The 21,604-nt window shown below is 37.8% G+C and overlaps 2 protein-coding genes across 2 annotated transcripts; both read left to right on the top strand.

The window, feature by feature from the left end:
• The first annotated feature begins 1,260 nt into the window (after window positions 1-1,260).
• On the top strand, window positions 1,261-6,552 carry LOC107555112 (H-2 class II histocompatibility antigen, A-K alpha chain-like). The gene is made up of 4 exons (XM_016237810.1): window positions 1,261-1,328; window positions 5,702-5,950; window positions 6,040-6,321; window positions 6,404-6,552. Exons 1-4 carry the CDS (start codon window positions 1,268-1,270, stop codon window positions 6,514-6,516), a joined length of 705 nt encoding a protein of 234 aa, XP_016093296.1. The 5' UTR covers window positions 1,261-1,267; the 3' UTR covers window positions 6,517-6,552.
• Window positions 6,553-9,070: 2,518 nt separating this feature from the next.
• LOC107555111 (rano class II histocompatibility antigen, A beta chain) lies at window positions 9,071-10,903 on the top strand. Its single transcript, XM_016237809.1, has 5 exons — window positions 9,071-9,243; window positions 9,421-9,690; window positions 9,774-10,055; window positions 10,498-10,611; window positions 10,737-10,903. Exons 1-5 carry the CDS (start codon window positions 9,186-9,188, stop codon window positions 10,805-10,807), a joined length of 795 nt encoding a protein of 264 aa, XP_016093295.1. The 5' UTR covers window positions 9,071-9,185; the 3' UTR covers window positions 10,808-10,903.
• The last annotated feature ends 10,701 nt before the right edge of the window (window positions 10,904-21,604 follow it).

The following is a 21,604-nucleotide window of genomic DNA, read 5'->3' as shown; positions in this document are numbered from 1 at the left end:
CTCAGATAGGCTTTTGTCCTATTCTATATCGTAATGTTGAGACGTGTGTGCTGTGGATTAAATTGTGTTATCCTTTAGGTTAGCTAAGGATCTGTATAGGCCTCATGTAGCTGTTGCAACATTTGATATAATGTGAAAAGAATATATATATGATGAAATATATCATCATCATGGATCTCTTGCTATAATACAATACAATACTCCCACCTTGTGGGCTATTTCCTATGGAAGCTCGTTTCCGCCACTAACTAACTAACTAACTAAATAAATAGTGACTTTTTATCTCACAATTCAGATTTTTCTCAGAATTGAGAGATATAGCTAAACACAATGCAACTCGCATAAAGTAAAAATTGTGAGTTATAAAGTTTATAACTCGCATTGTTTATATCTCACAATTCGGAGAAAAAAAAAGTCAGAATTGTAAGATAAAAAGCTACAAATTAACTTTAACAAATTAACAAGCTGCCATGAGGACACAAGTAAACCAGAATCCATAATGTAACCTACTCATAAATGTCATCAATGCCAGTTAAACTTTTATTAAATTGTAATCTTTTTAAAATCAGCCTTCACCATTTTTGACTGCATCTGATTATGAAGCATTGTTCTTGTCCTTCATGCATTTATTTGTACTATTTTTCCATATAATTCCATTGTTCTTCATTATGTCTAAATATAGAATAAATTCAGATGAGCAGTTTGCGGTTTTCTGCCTTTATTGAACATTACACTGCATTTGGTCCGTTCACACAGCGCTACATACATGCATGCGGGAGACCTTTAACCATATGAATGCATCCAGATATTATTTAATAATTCCTGAAACACTTCATCCAGTAGCTTTTCTCTCCGTGACAACAAAAGCAGACTTATATGTTGTTAGCAGTTAGCACTAAACATTAGTTGGGGAGGAGCTCTGGGTGGAGCTGAGTAAATTTAGTCTCATGTCACACAACAGCAGATTCGACTAGGAGCAGGTACAATTCAGATATCTTAAAATATACAGTAATTGTGACTAGTCGAAACTGAATTAGAGATATCTCTAAATACCTTTGTGTATTTAAAGCTAAAACAGCTTGCCATACCTTACATGCTTGTAGCACTTGCCTTCCACTCAGGTCTTTCCGTAGAGACTATTGTGTCACAGAATGACAACACAATCTATTGGAGGATGTAAGTGAAGAAAAAAAAAAAACATGCCATTTCTAATGAAAACCTGATGACATGCTGTTGGATAGCCAATGCTGTTCACTGACTTACAGAAATGGAAGGATTCTTAAGAATTACACTCATTGGTGTCTGTGTGCTTTACATTAACGCCCAAAGTAAGTAGGCTACAACCATAAAACTGTTTTATCATAAATTCTCCTTGCTCTTCAACAAATCTTGTAACCTACTTAAATGGAAAAAGTAACACTTTTTGTTTTGTGCCACCTGTTTGTATTAAAAACCGTGATCTTAACAATATTATGTCTGTCCTAAAAACGGTTATCTCTGCGCATATATTGAGGTATAGGCCTATTTTTTATTAATAATTGTTATTGTTGTTGCTTTAATGTTTATGCAGCATGAGTGTGTATGAGTAGCTGATATATAACTTTATATTTTCATTTTACGCATAAGCATTATCATTTATCAACATTACACATAATCTCCATTATATATGGGTTTTACATTGATCAACATTATAGTCTCCATTATATATGGGTTTATTTGTAGTTGTAACATGGGTATTCTCTAGGCATTTGCTTTACATTAACGCCCAAAGTAAGTAGGCTACAACCATAAAACTGTTTTATCATAAATTCTCCTTGCTCTTCAACAAATCTTGTAACCTACTTAAATGGAAAAAGTAACACTTTTTGTTTTGTGCCACCTGTTTGTATTAAAAACCGTGATCTTAACAATATTATGTCTGTCCTAAAAACGGTTTTCTCTGCGCATATATTGAGGTATAGGCCTATTTTTTTATTAATAATTGTTATTGTTGTTGCTTTAATGTTTATGCAGCATGAGTGTGTATGAGTAGCTGATATATAACTTTATATTTTCATATTACGCATAAGCATTATCATTTATCAACATTACACATAATCTCCATTATATATGGGTTTTACATTGATCAACATTATAGTCTCCATTATATATGGGTTTATTTGTAGTTGTAACATGGGTATTCTCTAGGCATCGAGCGTGCACCAGTTGTACACTCATTTTTGCGGTGCATTGTGGGATTGAATGAGTGCACTCGAGAACGTCCACTATGGTTTCGGACACCAATAAAAATGGCTGTCCCCTCTAATTGTGCCCTATGTGTATAGGGGGCGATTTCGAACACAGCCAATGACTCACCCATTAACAGTCACTTGCTGCCACCTACTGGCGGTTTTAATTTCACATTTCTACTATTTTTATATATTTCATGTTTTAAATCATTTCAAATATCAGTATTCAACATTTATGTTAAAAAAATATTTATGCATCTGTAACTGCAGGTTAAAGGGGTCAAATGATGCTGCTGAAAAGAACAGTATTTGGTGTATTTGGTGTAATGAAATGTGTTTATGCGGTTTAAGGTTCAAAAAACACATTATTTTCCACATACTGTACATTATTGTTTCTCCTCTATGCCCTTTCTGAAACACGTCAATTTTTACAAAGCTCATTGGTCTGAAAAAGCGAGGTGTGCTGTGATTGGCCAGCTATCTAGTGCGTTGTGATTGGCCGAATACCTCAAGCGTGAGACGGAAATGTTACGCCCCTCACCATATTGTGATGATGCCCTGTCAGGCCGGAGCGATGATTAAATGAAACCCATTATAAATGAGGCATTCGTTGCATCCAGTGGGGACATAATTATGTATTATAATGTCTTATAATGTCATACTGCTTTCACAACGAAACAGCGTCACACACGGCGGCCTACAGTGAGCAGAGACCGGGGGCTAGCATGAGGAACGACCGAAGGGTTAGAGTGAGCAGAGGCGGGTGGGCTTGAGAACGGCGTGGCCGGCAATTTCGTCGAAGGAGCGTCCGGAAAGACATGTAACGACTCCGGGCTGGACTCCGCTTCGTCCACGGTGAAAGCCGATCCGGCTATCGACAGCGCAAAGTTGTAATATTTCCTCAGCAACCAGCACGGATCAGCTCAAGGCATGACGAAGCAGATATTGTCCTCTTTTGGAAGACCAAACAAAGTAGTTTCGCTTTCACAACGAAGCACACAGTGTCTTTATGACATGGCGGCGGAAACAACAAAACTACAGCGAGAATAAAAGTTATGCCTTCTTTCTTTGCGTGAACATTTGGGTGGCGTTATTCAAATCTAGTGACATAGGTATGTGGGGGCGTGTTAGAACGAGCCGATTTAGGTAGGCGTGGCTGAATCTTAACTTTTATAAAGAATATCTCTTTGGATTTGAGACTTTAGTCTTTACAACTTTACAGATCTTCGTTATGGACCAAGAGCTTGTAACATTCCAAAGAGAAAGGAAAAATTGAAATCGCATCATATGACCACTTTAAATGCATCCATGTCCCCTCTGAGATACATTAAATTGTGTAAATACATCTAAATGCAATTTCAGATGCAGATTCCAGAAATGTTTTCTTATGTTAGAACGAAAGACAAAGTGCTTCTTTTTCTTACCCAAAACTGCAAAATGGAAGAAAGAGTTCAAACTGAACACAATCTTGCTACTCAAGCTGTGTATGAAAATTGTATATATTTATATTTATTTGCTTTTATTTATTTTTACTTTCAATACTTAAGTACTTTTAAGATTAAAAAAAAACTTTTCGTACTTAAGTACAATAAATATAACATATTTTAAGACTTTTACTCAAGAAATATTCTAAATGGTGACTTCAACTTCTACCAAAGTAATTTTCTGGTAAGATATCGGTACTTTTACTTGAGTATGGCTTTTAGGTACTTTATATGCTGTATTCACTGCAAACTACCTCACAAAGTATTAATAAATGATTAAAACAGTCAAATAAATACTCAACTGTCAGATAATATATTAACATAAGGTAAACTCCAATACACGGCATGACGCAGCATATAATACCAAGAGCACGTGTTGACGTGTTAACTCAACGTGATCATACTAATGTGGCTAACGGGATTACCGGTGTCCTGACATTTTATCCTACCCATCAGATGGTCCTACCGGGGTTTACTGCGCATGCGCACATCAATATCGCATCCTTTTCTCACGCTGAATAACAATATTTAATGTTTCTGCATTACTGTAAGGGTAGGTTTAGGGTAGGTGTAGACTTTAATAAAACACAATCTAATAGGTAGAAAAAATTATTTATTTTTGGTTTCCTAGCTGTATCTCTTCTAGCCACAACCGTGAATATAACACATAATAACTGTATTCGTATTACTGTAAGTGTATGTTTAGGGTTAGGGTAGGTGTAGACCTTAATAAACCATAATTTTACAGGTAGCATTTTTTGTTGTCGAATTGTAGCCTATTACCCACTGTTTTAATGGGAGGTAGCAAAATCTGACAGGGTAGCACAAATCGACAGAAGACCGTCTATCAGTCATTGGCTTACTGCGCATGCGCACATCAATATCGCATCCTTTTCTCACGCTGAATAACAATATTTAATGTTTCTGCATTACTGTAAGGGTAGGTTTAGGGTAGGTGTAGACTTTAATAAAACACAATCTAATAGGTAGAAAAAATTATTTATTTTTGGTTTCCTAGCTGTATCTCTTCTAGCCACAACCGTGAATATAACACATAATAACTGTATTTGTATTACTGTAAGTGTATGTTTAGGGTTAGGGTAGGTGTAGACCTTAATAAACCATAATTTTACAGGTAGCATTTTTTGTTGTCGAATTGTAGCCTATTACCCACTGTTTTAATGGGAGGTAGCAAAATCTGACAGGGTAGCACAAATCGACAGAAGACCGTCTATCAGTCATTGCATATCTCAAACATTTGCTAAACATCAGACATATTCACAATGCCAGGGCTCGAATTGAGGGGGATGGCATCCCCTTGTTTTTTTGCACCCATTTACCTAAATACATTACTTCAGAGTTATGTGCCCTCTAGAAGCTTGCGTTCTGCAAGTGAACGGCGTATTATTGTGCCATCTCAAAGAGGCACAAAATCACTTTCACAGACTTTTTCATTAACTGTTCCCTCCTGGTGGAATGACCTGCCCAACTCAATCTGAGCAGCTGAGTCCTTAGCCATCTTCAAGAAACGACTAAAATCACATCTGTTCCATATTCCACTGTTCCATTCATAAAGATCATTTCGTTTCTAATTGAATCAGCCGTTTTGAACGAATTGTTTGATTTGAATGATTAAATTAATCGTTTAGTAAAACAGGGACTTGCTGCCAATTACTGGCGGTTTTATTGTCATATTTATTTATTCATGACAGGCCTAAACCAGTCAAGGTGCCAACACAAAAACATATTCAGGAAAATATTGTTTAATTATCATTACTGACAACCCCCCTCCCCGCCTCTCGTTTCAGGCCCCAGAAGGAAAACAGCTTATAAATCATAGTTCATTTTGTAAAGCTAATTTTACATTAAATAAAAATGTTTAAAAATGAGACACATTTTGTAACCATCCCCCCTGAATTTTTTTTTTTTACAATTCGACCACTGACCTAACCTTTAACCTTTAATCTAACCTTTAAACCTGTATTTTAGGTTATCATGAATATGGGCAAATTGAAGCATGTGGTGACTCAGATCAAGAAGATTTCATCGTCCAATTTGATGATGAACAGGTGGCTCACATTGACTTCAAAGAACAGAAAGAAATCATTACATTACCTGACTTTGCTGGCCAGATTGAGTTTCCATCACTGTATGAGGATGCTAAAAAAGCTACATCTATTTGTAGAACCATCTTTGATATGCTTAAAGAGGTGTACATCAATTCATCTGAAGCAACTGGTAAGAGATAGAAACAGAAATAAACAAAGAATGTTTTATTGAAATGATTGAAATGTCATATTATGATTGCTGGTTTCTATCTTTTCCAGAACCCCCCTGGAGCTCAGTTTATCCCAAAAGTGATTCACAGTTGAATGTCAAGAACGCCCTTATCTGTCATGTGACTGGATTCTTCCCTCCACCTGTCAGAGTCTCGTGGACCAAGAACAATGTGAATGTGACAGATGAATCAACTCTCAGCAGATATTACCCCAACAAAGACGGGACATTGAATGTATTTTCTCGACTGAGTTTCATTCCAGAGGAAGGAGACATTTACAGCTGTTCTGTGGAGCACAAAGCCCTTCAACAACCTCAAACCAGAATGTGGGGTGGGTTTGTATTCATTATTCACATTTAATCCCCTTTAAAACACATGATGAGTTTCACAAATATCTGTGTCTTTGTGTGCAGATGTAGAGATAACGGAGCCCAGCAATGGTCCATTAGTGTTCTGTGGAGTTGGTCTGGCTCTTGGTCTCTTGGGTCTCGCCACGGGAGTCTTTTTTATTGCCAAAGGAAACTGATACAATAACATTGACAATAGTAGATGTTCTTTTATTTTAGTTCTCATGTGAAGCTGCATATGTGCTAAAGTTACAAAATAATTTATTTTAGTGTTAATTTAGTTATGTTTTCAGGGCTCTATATTGTAATACACAGCAGGTAATGTGTTACACCTGAAATAATGTACAATAGATGTAAGTCTTCATAAGACATGATATAATATTATACTGTTGCATATAGTGTGGTGACTTTGGAATTGTATATAGTAGATGCATTAGATACTCCACTTATTTTGTATTTTTCAACACTACCTGATTGACAATAGTTTACAAGTTTAATATTTAGAGTTATGGAACTATGGAAAGGGACTTGTGACATTAGATTATATGTTTTATTATATTAAAATATTCTTTTATTTTTCTCAAATAAAAGTGAAATTTAATTAAAAAGTTAAATGAAATTTTTTCGTAAGTTTTGTTGTAGATTTATATTTAAAGCAACTGCAACTTGCACTGTAACTGGGCAGTCAAAAAAGGGCGAGATAAAATATTGTGATGCAGTGTCATATGGAAACATTGCTGTTTAAAATGACAATATTCATATAAGTTAATGCTGTAAACAGCAAAAAGTTTGAAATAACTAAATTAAAAGTTAAAATCACTGATTTAAAAATTAAAATAAAGAAAATTACTATATTTTAACTGGTATAAGAAACACACATTAACTAATTTGAGCTTAATTAGTACTGTATTAGCTTATATTTGATTTACCCATTACAATAGTGAAAAAATTGATAAAATTTATATATTTCATGACTTTCTAACATTTACAGATGAAAAATATACCTGTCACATGTCAGTAATGCACTGAGGAAAACACAACGTCTCAAATGCATGAAACAGCACAGATACTGTATATTCGCTGTTTTCCATGGTGGATCGATTTGATCCATAATCAACATTGAGGGCTGCTTAAGAATAAGCGTGCACAAATGACTGAGATTGCATGAACTTAAATAGTCATTTATGGAAGTATTTCAATTGATGTTAGCCCCAATTGATGTTAGATTATTTCAAGTAAGGTTTTGGAATTTAATCCCCACTTTTCTTAGCATCTTTTTATGAAACAGGTCTCCGTAGTGTTGTGATACGTCAGATTCACGCAGCAGCAGTGGTGATGAGAGCTAAAACCGCTTGAGAAACAGTTTAGAGAAGAGAAATCAATCTACATATAAAACATTGGTCCCAGATTATTGGTCACTTTATAAATAATAAAAGTATAGCACATCCACTAGAAATTATATATAACTAAATTGGTTTTTACTGATGCAAATATGTTAGAAGCCCATACTTAGCATGTGGAGTTCAGTGGGACCGCCTGCTTGGAAGATACCCTGAAATCAGGGGAGGCTTCCCAACCTTACTACCCAGGCTGAGAAAACGCTCTGGCACAGGATCGAGGTATCATCTTCTGCGCTCGACTCCCGAAAGGAGGAGCAGGAGAGTGCTGGCTCACTAGCCCTGTCTATATGATCATGACGGGCCAGACCCCTTTAGAGGTAAAGAAGGCCGAAACCGGTTAAGAATGAACCTTCTGAAAGCCGCTGACTGTGCCCACATCTTCCTGAACTCATAGACCACCACCTCAATGGATATGTCAAAGGAGCAAATATATATATTTGCGCTAGACTTTAGACCAGGTTTTTGTTGGTCAATGGCGCAGTCTATTTCAGTTGCCTCAAAATAACAACGTGCCAGCAATGCGCCTGAACAGGTCTTGTTTTCAGACCAGCACACCGATGGGCGCACAAATGGGCGCAAATGCATTTGCTATTTAAACAACGTGGCGCAGGACGTGAAAATGACAACTGCGTCGGGCTGAAACTAGCAAAAAACACTTGTGTCGCGCCTGGTGCTGCATTGCGCCGGGTGTATGATAGGGCCCTAAGTGTTCAGTCACACAATGGTATGAGAAAATTAGATAATATCATATGCAGAGCATATTCACCTGAATTAATCAATATAAATGCAATAAAATGAGACATATTTTACTGTAATCAAATAGTATATTAAAAAAATATATTATTCTACTCTGATACATTGATGGTTTTGTCAGGTAGGCCTACTGCAGAGTCCATTTTTATTCACAGAATGTACTTCAAGAATGAAAATTTACACACCCTACTTGTTGGTAATGCATATAATGTCAAATTTTTCCAAAAAAGAGTCAGACAGCTCCCTATCAGCAAAATATAAAAAAATAAAGGAAAGAAACAAACAAAGGGTAAAGTATTGGGGCAACAACAGAAACATTCCGCAATTTAGAAACTTGTATATCTGAAACTTTTTGGAGTGAGAGAGTGACCTGACATCTCCTGTGTGTCCTCAGTTGGAGAAACCCAAATGACAAAACTATCGGAGTCAAACAAATGAACAATGAGTTTATAAACAATGTCTATTTGCCAGCAAATGCCCACTGAACTCTCATTTCCGCTTTTTTTTTTTTTTCAGTTGAGCTCTTGTGAAAAATGTTCCAGTCTAAGTAACTTAATCACATGTTGTTATGTAGGTCAGTCAGAAGCTTGGTTTTCCAGTTTGATGAGTTGAGATACCAAACTGGGCTGGCATTTACTGTAACTGCAGTCAAGCTCATTCCATCTGCATGCCAGTAAAACAACACTGAATGCACAATGCAGTATGATCGTGTGATACGCCTGGCCTTGTTGTTGCCCGTTTTGTTTGAAACAGGTAAGATATAGTATGTTTTTAATAATAATGACAAAGTTCTACATGAAATTTCTGTTCATACTTCAATAAGAAAATCTGTATGCTAAAATGAATTTAAAAAATCAATTAAAACTGACTGTATCAGGAGATATATGATTATAGAACTTTCTAATGGTTTGTTGGCTACTTTTTTCTTAGTTCATGGACATTATGGATTCATCCTAGTTCTCTGCCGTGTACTTGGTTCTCTACAAAATGTTGAGATTATCTACTCAATCAATTATGACAAAAAAGAACTGCTGAGATTCAACAGTACTGAGAATAAAGTTGCTGCTTACACTGAATACGCAATAAAATGGGCAGATGATTTTAATAAAAAACCTGAGTGGCTACACATGGAGGCTGAAAAAGCTATTGCCGACTGCAAGCGCTTTGGGCAGCTATACCTCCCTGAGGTAGAAAAAACAGGTGAGATGCATTAAACACTAAAAACTTTTTGAAACACGCATGAATCAATGTGAAACACAAAAATGATGTCATCATGTCTACAGTAAAACCAGAAGTCACAGTCCGATCAGTCAGACAAGCCAGTGGTAAAAATCCAGCCATGTTGATCTGCAGTGTCTATGACTTCTACCCTAAACCCATCAAACTGACATGGATGAGAGATGATAAAGAGGTGACAACTGATGTAACGTCCACCGAGGAGCTGGCTGATGGAGACTGGTACTACCAGATCCACTCCCACCTGGAATACTTCCCTAAACCTGGGGAGAAAATCTCCTGTGTGGTGGAGCATGCCAGCTCCCATAAACCCATGATCTATGACTTGGGTAAGAACAGAGCTGATACTGCAAAATACGACCACAGAAAATCTACTTGTTCCCTTATTTTTTTTTCATCTTACTGTAACAATAGCCAAAGTCACACAGCACTACAAAGAATCTGGAAATAGACTTTGATTCCTACAGAAGATATTAGTTTGAAGATGTACAGAAGATATTGCTTATTAGTTTCAGAAGATTAAAAAGGAAATTTTGTTTGTTGCATAGCCTAAACAATTTAACCAACCACAGAGGAATCTTGTTCAGGCCAGCATATTATTATTGCTCATTGGTGCTGTTGGACTCTTTCATTTTAGTAGTTATTCCTACAATTCCTACTCACTGGGTTGTTGGTTATCAATGGCAATTTTATCTCACGGCATCTTCTAGACTTAGCAGAAGAATTTTGTGCATTCCATAAAAAAACTAAATATTTTATTTTACTTTGCAGATTCATCGCTGTCAGAGTCTGACAGGAATAAGTTCATAACTGGTGCTGCAGGGGTGGTGTTGGGGGTGATTATGGCAGCTGGAGGACTGATCTACTATAAAAGAAAACACACAGGTTAATGTGTAGACACTCACACACAGTTTTAAAAAATGCAATAGTGCATTGTAAATCTCCTGTTTTCTCAACTGTTATGTAGTGAAATGCTCATTATCTAAATTTCATGATCTTTCATTTACTAGCACTCATCATATCAGCTGGAAGTCAATGGTCTGAACCTCTGCAGACAATCAGCAATGCTGAAGAGCAGTAGATGAACATTGTGTAACACACTGTGTATCAGCATATGAAAGATGGAAACCCTCCATAAGATCTTCAGAGACAAAAGGATTTTGACAAAAGGAAAGAACCAGTTTTATTGATCGAATTTAGTTTATTAACTGCAAGTGATTGATCAAAGAGGGAGAAGTTTTCCTCTGTGGTTTGTTCTAATTGCACACATTACTTTTTGTAAAGGTTAATGAAAATTAATCTACATTTGTATGTTGATTCATCATCTATTTTTTCAATCTGGAGTGCATGCTCTGTCATAGACATCTCAGTGAAAATAAATCGACAGATAGGCTACTTTATGGATTATCTCAACTGGTAACTATTGTGGAGAAAAAGCACAGCAGCTCTATTTTAAATATTTGTTTCAATGTGGACTACCAATGACAGCTGAGAAAAAAAGAGAATGCAGTTATAGTAATCAGGTTTCATGTAGTTCTTTTAGATGTTCAAATAGACAAAGTCTGATATTCAGGTCTTTTAAAAATCTAAATATACATTATAAATATTTGTAATACAATGTTTTATCAATGATATGAGGACAATGTTAAATTTTTTATTTGACATACTGTAAATTACAATACATTATAAAATTATATATATGAGTTGATGTTAAGATTGATAGACAATCAATCCCCCCTTAATATATATTAAGAACATAAATATATTTGGAAATATGAAATCACAATATATATGAAATCACAAAATAATTATACTTTGCTTGTGATGAAAGAATTGACAGATTAGACCATAAAAAAATCAATTCAGTTATTACTATTGTCACGAATCGGGCCTCTGTGGCTCTCTCCGACGGCCTCCGGAGGGCACCCTCTCCCGAGTACTAATGTTCATGGACTACATTTCCCAGACACCCCGTACCTGGGGCTGATTACGGCACAGGTGTTCCCCCTTAGCTTCCCTGTTTAAGCAGCTCCCAGACACTCTATGGTTGCGAAGTCTTGTATTGCCCTGGCTACATTTCTGAGCGTTTATCCCCTTTCGTGTCATCTCTTGTGTATTACCTCAGACTGTTCTTACTAGTTTGATTCTCTGCCGCCTGCCCCGACCCTCGCTTTGCCACTGTTTATTCCCTTGGATTACCCCTGCTGTACGTGACGCTGTTGACTGAATACTGCCTGTTTCACTCTGCCTGTTATTCTAATAAAAGCTGCAAATGGATCCGCACGCCTCTGACTCAGCGTTACAACTATGGTTTAATATACAGATTTGCCTATGTTTCACAAGTTCACACTTACATTTAATAAACAGAGTAAAGGTTATGCATATTTGGCGTGCTGTCCGAGGGGAGGGATTCGAGCTCCCGAAACTGAACCAGAGTACCCCCAGGCAGAGGTGGGACCAAGTCATTGTTTTGCAAGTCACAAGTCTTGAGTCTTTGCATTCAAGTCTCGAGTCAAGTCCTGAGTCAAGACAGACAAGTCCCAAGTCAAGTCCCGAGTCAAGACAGGCAAGTCCAAGTCGAGTTGCAAGTCCTCAGCTGTAAGATTCAAGTCTTAAACAAGTCATTAGTGCTTTTTGCCCAAAATTAGTGTCTCAGTATTAATTACCATATCAAATTCATAGTAATTTATATCAGGAGGCAGGTAGAACATGTTTGACATAGTTCATAGATGGGTGCCCTTAATAAAACTACTCAAGTTCAGTTTAGGGAAGGTGCCAAAATAGGATAAACAGTGAAAAAAACTATTTTATTAGTAACAGAATAGCAAAGACAACATAATTTCATAGAAACAACAGCTGCAACATACTTTGCATGTGTGCAGAGGCGGACAGCAACTAAGTACATTTACTTGAGTATTGTACTTAAGTACACTTTTTGAGTATCTGTACTTTACTTGAGTATTATTTTTTTCTGGGAACTTATGACTTTAACTTCACTACATTTGAAAGACAAATATTGTACTTTTCACTCCACTACATTTCTATCAAGGTCCTCGAAGTAGAAAGTCGTTACTATGTAGCAGCTTTGAAAGTCAGTGGGTGATTTTTTTCTTCTCTAAAACGTGACTCTCTTTTTTTTCAGACAGTTTATCAGTAATCACTCTTGTAGGGCTACATGAAGTGATTTCCCAGCATTTTTTGAACACTTGCCCAGTTGAAAACGTGATATTTATTTACAACAATTCAATAATAAGAAGTTAATATTGTGGTATATATTAGAAACAATATTGTCTGATTTTGCTAAATTGTGTACGTGAAAATATTACCTATAAAGCCACAGAAGAACTGTTGTGCATCTCCTAATAAAACACAATAGGTGTTGGACTTGAAGCAGCACTACATAGACTGTTCTGTGTGTGACATCAAAGTACCACGAGAGCGATTAGACAGCATTAAAAAAAAAATTTTTCAATGTCAAATAGGTCTTGCCGTTTTGCTTTTTTGTTAAAGCAGTGTTGCTGTTGTAAAGTTGTACAGCTACAGTTGTGTTGCTGGGTTTTAAAGCAGGCTTGATTTTTTTTCTTCCTTATCACTCTGTATTTACAGGATTTCACTGTCCACTCTGTTCAAATGTGGATGAATGGTTACACATAAATGTGTGCACACACACTGTCAGAGCTGTGTGAGATCACTACCATCCTGCTTTTGTGGGGGTGGGTAGGGGTGTTAATTTTTTCCCCCATAGGTTTTTAACATCTTTAATTCCAAAGATACTACAAGCTAGTAGGTGTAATGTATTCTAAGTTGCATCAGAAGTATTGCAAGTATTACGTACAACAATAAAACATAAAAAAGGAAATTTACTTTTGGTACTTAAAGGTCACACATTGTCAAAACTGAAATTTCCTGGCTTTTTTGACGATTACTGAGGTCTAGGGGCTATTTAACTACCACATAAGTTTCAAAACAGTCAGTCCACAGTAAAATTCACGCAGCCTGCTTAAAGTTCTAGCTATTTTTCACGAACTGTTGTGACTTCCGTAAAAAGTTGACGTCAGAACTACACAGTCACTGCCTTCAGTCACCACCCCGAGCACCGCCCACCGTCCCACTCTCCTTTTGCCAAACCCCCAGACAACATCGCGTCCATGCTTTTGCTGAGCAAGGACAATACAGAAACATGTCGAAAAGGTTAACTTTAACCACGAAACCAGATCGGCCGACCTGTAACGTTACACTCTCACTCAAAGGATGGACGATCTGACAGGATTGTAACTATGAGGTGGATCACATCTAATATGTATAGTAAAGACAAACTCACCGTGTCTATCTAGTCATGATGAAGATGTATATATATTTCAATTTCAGCAGGCAACTATTTTTACAGCTACACTATTGTTCCAGCCACAATTAATCACAGCAATGTATATACAATTACAAATGATTATATATAAATCGTCAGTTTGTTGTTTTACACACATGCACACAGACATTATTTTATACATGACATAGTCGTGAGATGCAAGAAACATAGACATATGTCAAGAAATCTGTAGACACTCCCATAACAACAAAAGACAATACTTTATTGAACCTTTTCTGATAAGAAGTGTGCGCTGCAAACGCAAGCATTTTTGACTATCCTTTCTGTCCAGTCTGCTCATTTTAACCACAGCTGTCGTCGGTTTTTGTCTGACAGTGGCAGCAGATATGCGATCAAATTTCTAATTTGATGCTGTATTACGTCGATTCTGGCACCCAACATCACAAAAAGATTATATTTTAAGCTCCTTATGTAGCCAAACCGGCACTGGTTTGAATGGGCTGCCTCCAGTTTCCCCTTTGTTTTGCTGCCTCCAGCTACGCTGTGATATAGCTGACCCTAGTTAGCTGTGGTTGGCCTGGCCGTGCGTCACTCAGAAAACAACAGGCCAATCAGAAGAGAGGATCATGAATATTAATTAGACAGGCCAAAATCGACCTGTTCTCAGCAGAGCTCCTGAAGAAGTAGCTGTAAAAATATATTGAGATGGTTTTTGGTACTTATACCGCAAACATATTCTTAAGGACATCAAAACCTAAAATAAAACTCCAGAAAGGTGTACAATATGGGACCTTTAAGTACTTTTAAAAGCAAGTACTTCTGTACTTTTACTTAAGTAAAAATCTGTCTTTACAACTTTTACTTGTAATAGAGTAATATTTGACCAGCAGTATCTGTACTTTCACTCAAGTAATAGAGTTAAGTACTTTGTCCGCCTCTGCACAGGAATACCACTTTAATAACACAGTAATAACACAGATATAACAAAGGAATAACACAGTAATAACACAGAAATAGTTCAGTAATAACACAGGAATAACACAGTAATAACACAGGAATACACAGTAATAACGTAGGATTTACTCAGTAATAACACAGTAATAACACAGGTATAACACAGTAATAATAGAAATTACTTGAGAATAACACATTAATAACACAGAAATGACACAGGAATAACACAGTGACAACAGAAATAAGACAGGAATAACACAGCAATAACACAGTAATAAACACAGGAATAACACAGTAATAACACAGGAATACACAGTAATAACGTAGGATTTACTCAGTAATAACACAGTAATAACACAGGTATAACACAGTAATAATAGAAATTACTTGAGAATAACACATTAATAACACAGAAATGACACAGGAATAACACAGTGACAACAGAAATAAGACAGGAATAACACAGCAATAACACAGTAATAAACACAGGAATAACACAGTAATAACACAATACTTCTCACTCCACTACATTTATATCAAGGTCCTCGAAGTAGAAAGTCGTTACTATGTAGCAGCTTTGAAAGTCAGTGGGTGATTTTTTTCTACTCTAAAACGTGACTCTCTTTTTTTCAGACAGTTTATCAATAATCACTCTTGGGGCTACATGAAGTGATTTCCCAGCATTTTTTGAACACTGACCAGTTACAAACGTGATATGTATTTGCAACAATTCAATAATAAGAAGTTAATATTGTGGTTTATATTAGACACAATATTGTCTGATTTTGCTAAATTGTGTACGTGAAAATATTACCTATAAAGCCACAGAAGAACTGTTGTGCATCTCCTAATAAAACACAATAGGTGTTGAACTTGAAGCAGCACTACATAGACTGTTCTGTGTGTGACATCAAAGTACCACGAGCGCGATTAGACAGCATTTAAATTTTTTTTTTTTTATGTCAAATAGGTCTTGCTGTTTTGCTTTTTTGTTAAAGCAGTGTTGCTGTTGTAAAGTTGTACAGCTACAGTTGTGTTGCTGGGTTTTAAAGCAGGTTTGATTTTTTTTCTTCATTATCACTCTGTATTTACAGGATTTCACTGTCCACTCTGTTCAAATATGGTCAAATGGTTACACATAGATGTGTGCACACACACTGTCAGAACTGTGTGAGATCACTACCATCCTGCTTTTGTGGGGGTGGGTAGGGGGAGTTAATTTTTTCCCCCATAGGTTTTTAACATTCTAAAAGCTCTTTATTCCAAAGATACTACAAGCTAGTAGGTGTAATGTATTCTAAGTTGCATCAGAAGTATTGCGTACAACAATAAAACAGTGCATTGACATAAAAAGGACATTTACTTTTGGTACTTAAGTACTTCTAAAAGCAAGTACTTCTGTAATTTTACTTAAGTAAAAATCTGTCTTTACAACTTTTACTTGTAATGGAGTAATATTTGACCAGCAGTATCTGTACTTTCACTCAAGTAATAGAGTACTTTGTCCGCCTCTGCATGTGTGCATAAGAATAGCTATATTCTTCTAGGTGTTATATCTAAGCCAATGAGACATTATTTGGTACCTCAATGAAAAAGATTTAAAAATATGTGAGCAGAAACGCAGAAAGAACTGTTTTGAAAGAACTCGAAGAAATTACTGCAAGCATACTTTGCAAGTGAGAGGAAACATGCAATATGGATGCAGACAAACTCATGAAGACAATCAATCAAAAATACTGTGCTACCATCCTTTATAAGAGTAACAAAGACAAAATCATTTAATAGAAAAAAATGTTGTATGTTAAATGTTAAGTTTATAATATGCGTAGTTGATCGCTAAATTTAGGGGCTGTGTGCGCTATTGGACTACAGACTGATTTACAACACATGAATTCATTCATTTATCCTGAAAGAAATCGAAGTGACATGAGTGCCTGCAAGAGAAAAATTGAGTAGCCTATTTTTTATAGTTATATATATATATATACAGACAATACTCATTTTGTGAAAGAAACACAAATGCCAGTTTTCTGATAATTTTTTTGTTAAAAGTGTATAGGGTTGCTAGAGACCCGAGGTATGTAAATGTGTAAGTATTTTTTCCTGTGCAACTATATTTACATATCTGATGACTCAATATGTGCAATGCATCCTTTTTCCTCAAGGTGACACTGTTTGATACACAATAATGACATGACGTTTCACTCATAATTACTGCAGGCATAAAACAAACGAATATCATCAGCAAAAATTGAAGTGGTTTGAATGGCTTTACTGCAGAGCAATTACTATATGCAATGAAATATAAATGTCATTGTCATTTGACGCTGGGTGTGGTGAATAAGCTGCCAGTGATCAAAATATTGAATATGAAGTCATTGAAAATGAGAATTTTCTGAGAATATAGCTGAGATCATGAATATGAGGCAGATGCAGAATGTACTGTGGAAGTGCTCTCTGACGATGACAGCAATGGTAAAATCATCTGCTCAAATTGAATGCTTTGTTTCAAAAAGTTAACGAAATATGCTTCATTTTATTCTTCTGTAATTGTTCTTAAAATATCAAGAGAGTTTTTTGCTATTGCAGCAGTTAAAGAAAGATCCATCCGTGCTCTATATATAGGTCCGGGTCCCTAAAGACCCGAATATAATGATTGGCGAAACATTCATGCATTTAAGGGTTAATGGAGGTTTAAATAAATAAAAAAGTGCACATGCAATTAAAATATAACTGATCGAACAAAAACAGTGGAGATCTGACAAAAACAGGTCTCTGTAACAAAGAGGCAGTGGCGTTAGGATCCATGTGCAGCTTTATTAGTTCACAAGGCAGGTCATACAGGCATAGATCGGTAACTGGTGTTAGACACAATGAAGGCTGGGCAGAATCGTAAACAGTGTTCGTGATCAGGGTAGAGGCAGGCGGCAGACAAACAAGAGCATGAATCAACAAGGCAGGCAGGGTCAGAAGAGGTAGGCAGCAAGCAATCGTAAACGGGTGAACAGTCCAGGTAATCAACAGATAATCAACACAGGGAAACCGCTCAGAAATGTCTGCAAGGCAAAACAAGACTTCGCAATGAGAGCAGGGAAGGCACAGTTTAAATAGACCGAACAATAGTAAACACCTGTGCAGGTGATTAGTCTCTGGCATGGGGCATTGTGGGAATTGGAGTCCGAAAGGATCGCTCAGTACTCCAGTAATGGTTCCCTCTGGTGGTGATCGGAGGGAGCCACAGGGGCTGAATTTGTGACAGTCTCAGAGAGGTGTTTATTACAAATAAAAATGAAAATGAAAGCAAATCGAGTTGGCAGAGTGCGAGGGTCGTGGCGGGATGCGAATCCGTCACTCATGGTGCACCTCGGTGTCGGACAAACAAAAGAACTGAGGAATATTTAACAGCAGCAGTCACAGTAATGATGAGGCGAGCACCAGTGAATTGATCGCGGCCGCGCCTCTCGTTTCTCATGCCCGCTCCATGTGTCTGCTGGGCAGCGATCAAACGGACAGGGCAGCGCTTTTCACGAGCGGAGATCGCTACTAGACGAATCATGTAATTTGTTATTTTTATTATCTATGTTCTTTTGTCGTAAGTTATGCTATTACTCCAGTAATTTATACTAGATTATCCAGCGCTGCCTGAACTTAGTCTCTGGCTTATTGGCAGTCAAGCGCAAAGCTGCAGGGACGCGCCTAACGACTTTTATCTGATCATAAAGTCTTTCCGAGTCACAGGGCTCAAGTCCAAGTCAAGTCTTGAGTCATTGCTGTCAAAGTCTAAGTCGAGTCTCAAGTCTTCTTTAATTATTTCGAGTCGAGTCGCAAGTCATCAAATTTGGGACTCGAGTCCGAGTCAAGTCTCGAGTCAAGTCACTCGAGTCCACACCCCTGCTAATTTCAATTCAGATTGACAGTTCACTACCCTAGGGTGTCAAAGGCCTTCTGTAGCGAATCAATGCGTTTTTGCTTTTATTCATTTTTTGTGAATAAAAATATCCATATTCAAAACGTAATAATCACTTGAATCTAGTTTGCGCTCACTGTTGTAAACAGAAGCAGTTCCGGGGGGAATGACATATGAGGTCGGCTTTGCGCATACGCCGCTCAGAAGTGACGCACGCAGAAACGCAGGGTAGAGATCAAAACAAAACAACGGTCAAGAATTAGAAGTACAAAACCAGGATTTGTAAAGAAGAATGTCAGAGGATTTCGATATAAGCCAAGAAGAGACTGGTTTTCCTTTGCTAAAGTAAGGAAACTTTGCTTCCTTTGATCCTGTAAACAAACGTTGGTTTTCACGAGACATGCGCAATGCTGACCTCATATGTCATCTCCCAGATCTGCTTCTGTGTACAACTGTTGGCGCAAGGTTTTTTAACTTATTAGAGGTAAAGAACGCCACACAGCAACTTTTCGGCATTGCACCAAGCAAAAATCAATTGAAATCATCACAAAAAGTAAACATCAAGCGCATAACAAGGTCTCGGCGTGTTAATTCGAATTTTCCCCCACGGCATAAATGGTTAAGAATTTTTTTGTGGGTGTTCCCAGCAATGATATCCATTCCACCTTAAAAAACGCGACGCTTCCGCATTTGTAGCTTCTTTTTAACGCTCAACTTACTGTTGTGTGTTTTTTTAAAAACATTTTTCAAATTTTTTAATGGCGAGTGTTGCTCTTGTGGCTGTTTTGTTTGTTTTTTATAAAAAAATAACAAACTACTTAAAAATGCAAATAACATTGGCGTATCAGCGAAAATTTACATTAAAAAAGTAAAGGCCATAGAAAATGTAAAGGCACTTATTGCCCATGGAAATAGTTTAACACAGCAACACAAGTTCAATAGCCAGTGAATGGAAGAACAGAGATGTGATCCTTCAAGTACAACCACCTTTAATAACAAACAATCAAGACTGATACATCGGAATAAATAGACAAATAAATAAATTTAATAGCAAAAAATAAATAGGGAAATCGACAAAAACACAACAATTCTGAGAATTTTTCTGTGTACAATCTACAAATCTGACACAATGCAGAAAAAAGTACACAGCAATGACAGGGTGAAACTCTAAAACATCAAGAGTGCAAAACCAACAAATCCACTCACACACACACACACACATATGAACTGGTGTGACTGTAACACAGCAAATATGTAAAATAAAAGCAATAATGCAACTACAATGCAGTAAAAAAGTGGACAGCAAGGAAGGGGTTACACTCTAAAACATCAAGAGTGCAAAACAGACACACTCACTCAAACACACATTCACTTACACAAACTCACAGACACACACACACACAAACATACACAATTATACACACTCAAATGAATTGGTATGGCTATTAACATATAGCCAAAACTGTCACGAATTCGGTCCATGGACTTCCGTTTATTCACCACCAGAGGTCACCCTTTCCATTATATTGAATCTCGCACTACACAAACTGTTGCATAGCACCCCGGAATACATATCCCATCATTCTTTGCACAATTTGCACACTTGCATCACGTCACAGCTGATCTTCCAGAGTTCCGTCACGTCACAGGTGATCATCCAGAGTCACGTCACAGCTGATCATCCTGAGTCACGTCACGTCACAGCTGATCATCCTGAGTCTCGTCAGGACACAGCTGATCGTCAGGAGTCTTGTCATGTCCTGTCTGTTGCACCCAGATCTTCAGGTTCAGTCTTTTGGTATCCCAGTCTGGTAACTAGTGTGAGGGATACACCATTGGTGTCTGCACGCACAGCTGGTATCCCCAAACCCACTCACTCTAACCCTTCTGTTCATGAACTAATTCCCCTGTCTGAAGTGTTTCCCCTGATGGGGATCGATGAACTCTCTGTCTGTTCTGTTCCGGCCAAGGAGGCCGTCTATGAACTCTCTGCTCGTCCTGTTCTGGCCAAGGAGGCATCTATGAACTCTCTGCTCGTCCTGTTCCGGCCAAGCAGGCCGTCCATGAACTCTCTGCCTGTTCTGTTCCGGCCAAGGAGGCCGCCTATGACCTCTCTGTCTTGTTCCAGCCAAGGAGGCCGCCTATGAACTCTCTGTCTGTCTTGTTCCGGCCAAGGAGGCCGTCAGTGAACGATCTGCCTGTTCTGTTCCGGCCAAGGAACTCTTTGTCTGTCCTGTCACGGCTATAGAGACCATTTACGAACTTCCTGCTCGTCCTGTCACGGCTATGGAGGCCGTCGGGGAATCCTCATCCTGTCCTGTCACGGTTATGGAGGCCGTTTGTGAACTTTTGTCTGGTCCCGACCCAGCCAAGCAGAACAACCCCAATGTTCTGTCTGTGTTGTCTGTCTCTGCTCTCTCGTTGTTAGAGTCTCCACCATGGTCTCCTGATCGGTGTGGTTCACCGGGGGGGTTTCCTGTTCCCTCTGCTCCGCCGTGGTGGTCCTCTGCTCCGCCGTGGTGGTCCTCTGCCCCACCGTGGTGTTCTACTGTCTGGTTCCGGTGGTTCTCTGCTCCCCCGTGGTGGTCCTCTGCCCCGCCATGGTGGTCTACTGTCTGGTTCTGGTGGTCCTCTGCTCCGCCGTGGTGGTCCTCTGCCCCACCGTGGTGTTCTACTGTCTGGTTCCGGTGGTT

This window comes from Sinocyclocheilus grahami, unplaced genomic scaffold (genome assembly GCF_001515645.1).
Source record: "Sinocyclocheilus grahami isolate Dianchi unplaced genomic scaffold, SAMN03320097.WGS_v1.1 scaffold525.1, whole genome shotgun sequence".
Classification (NCBI taxonomy): Eukaryota; Metazoa; Chordata; class Actinopteri; order Cypriniformes; family Cyprinidae; genus Sinocyclocheilus; species Sinocyclocheilus grahami.
The sequence above is the reverse complement of the archived record's forward strand: the minus strand, read 5'-3'. Positions and strand labels throughout refer to the sequence as shown.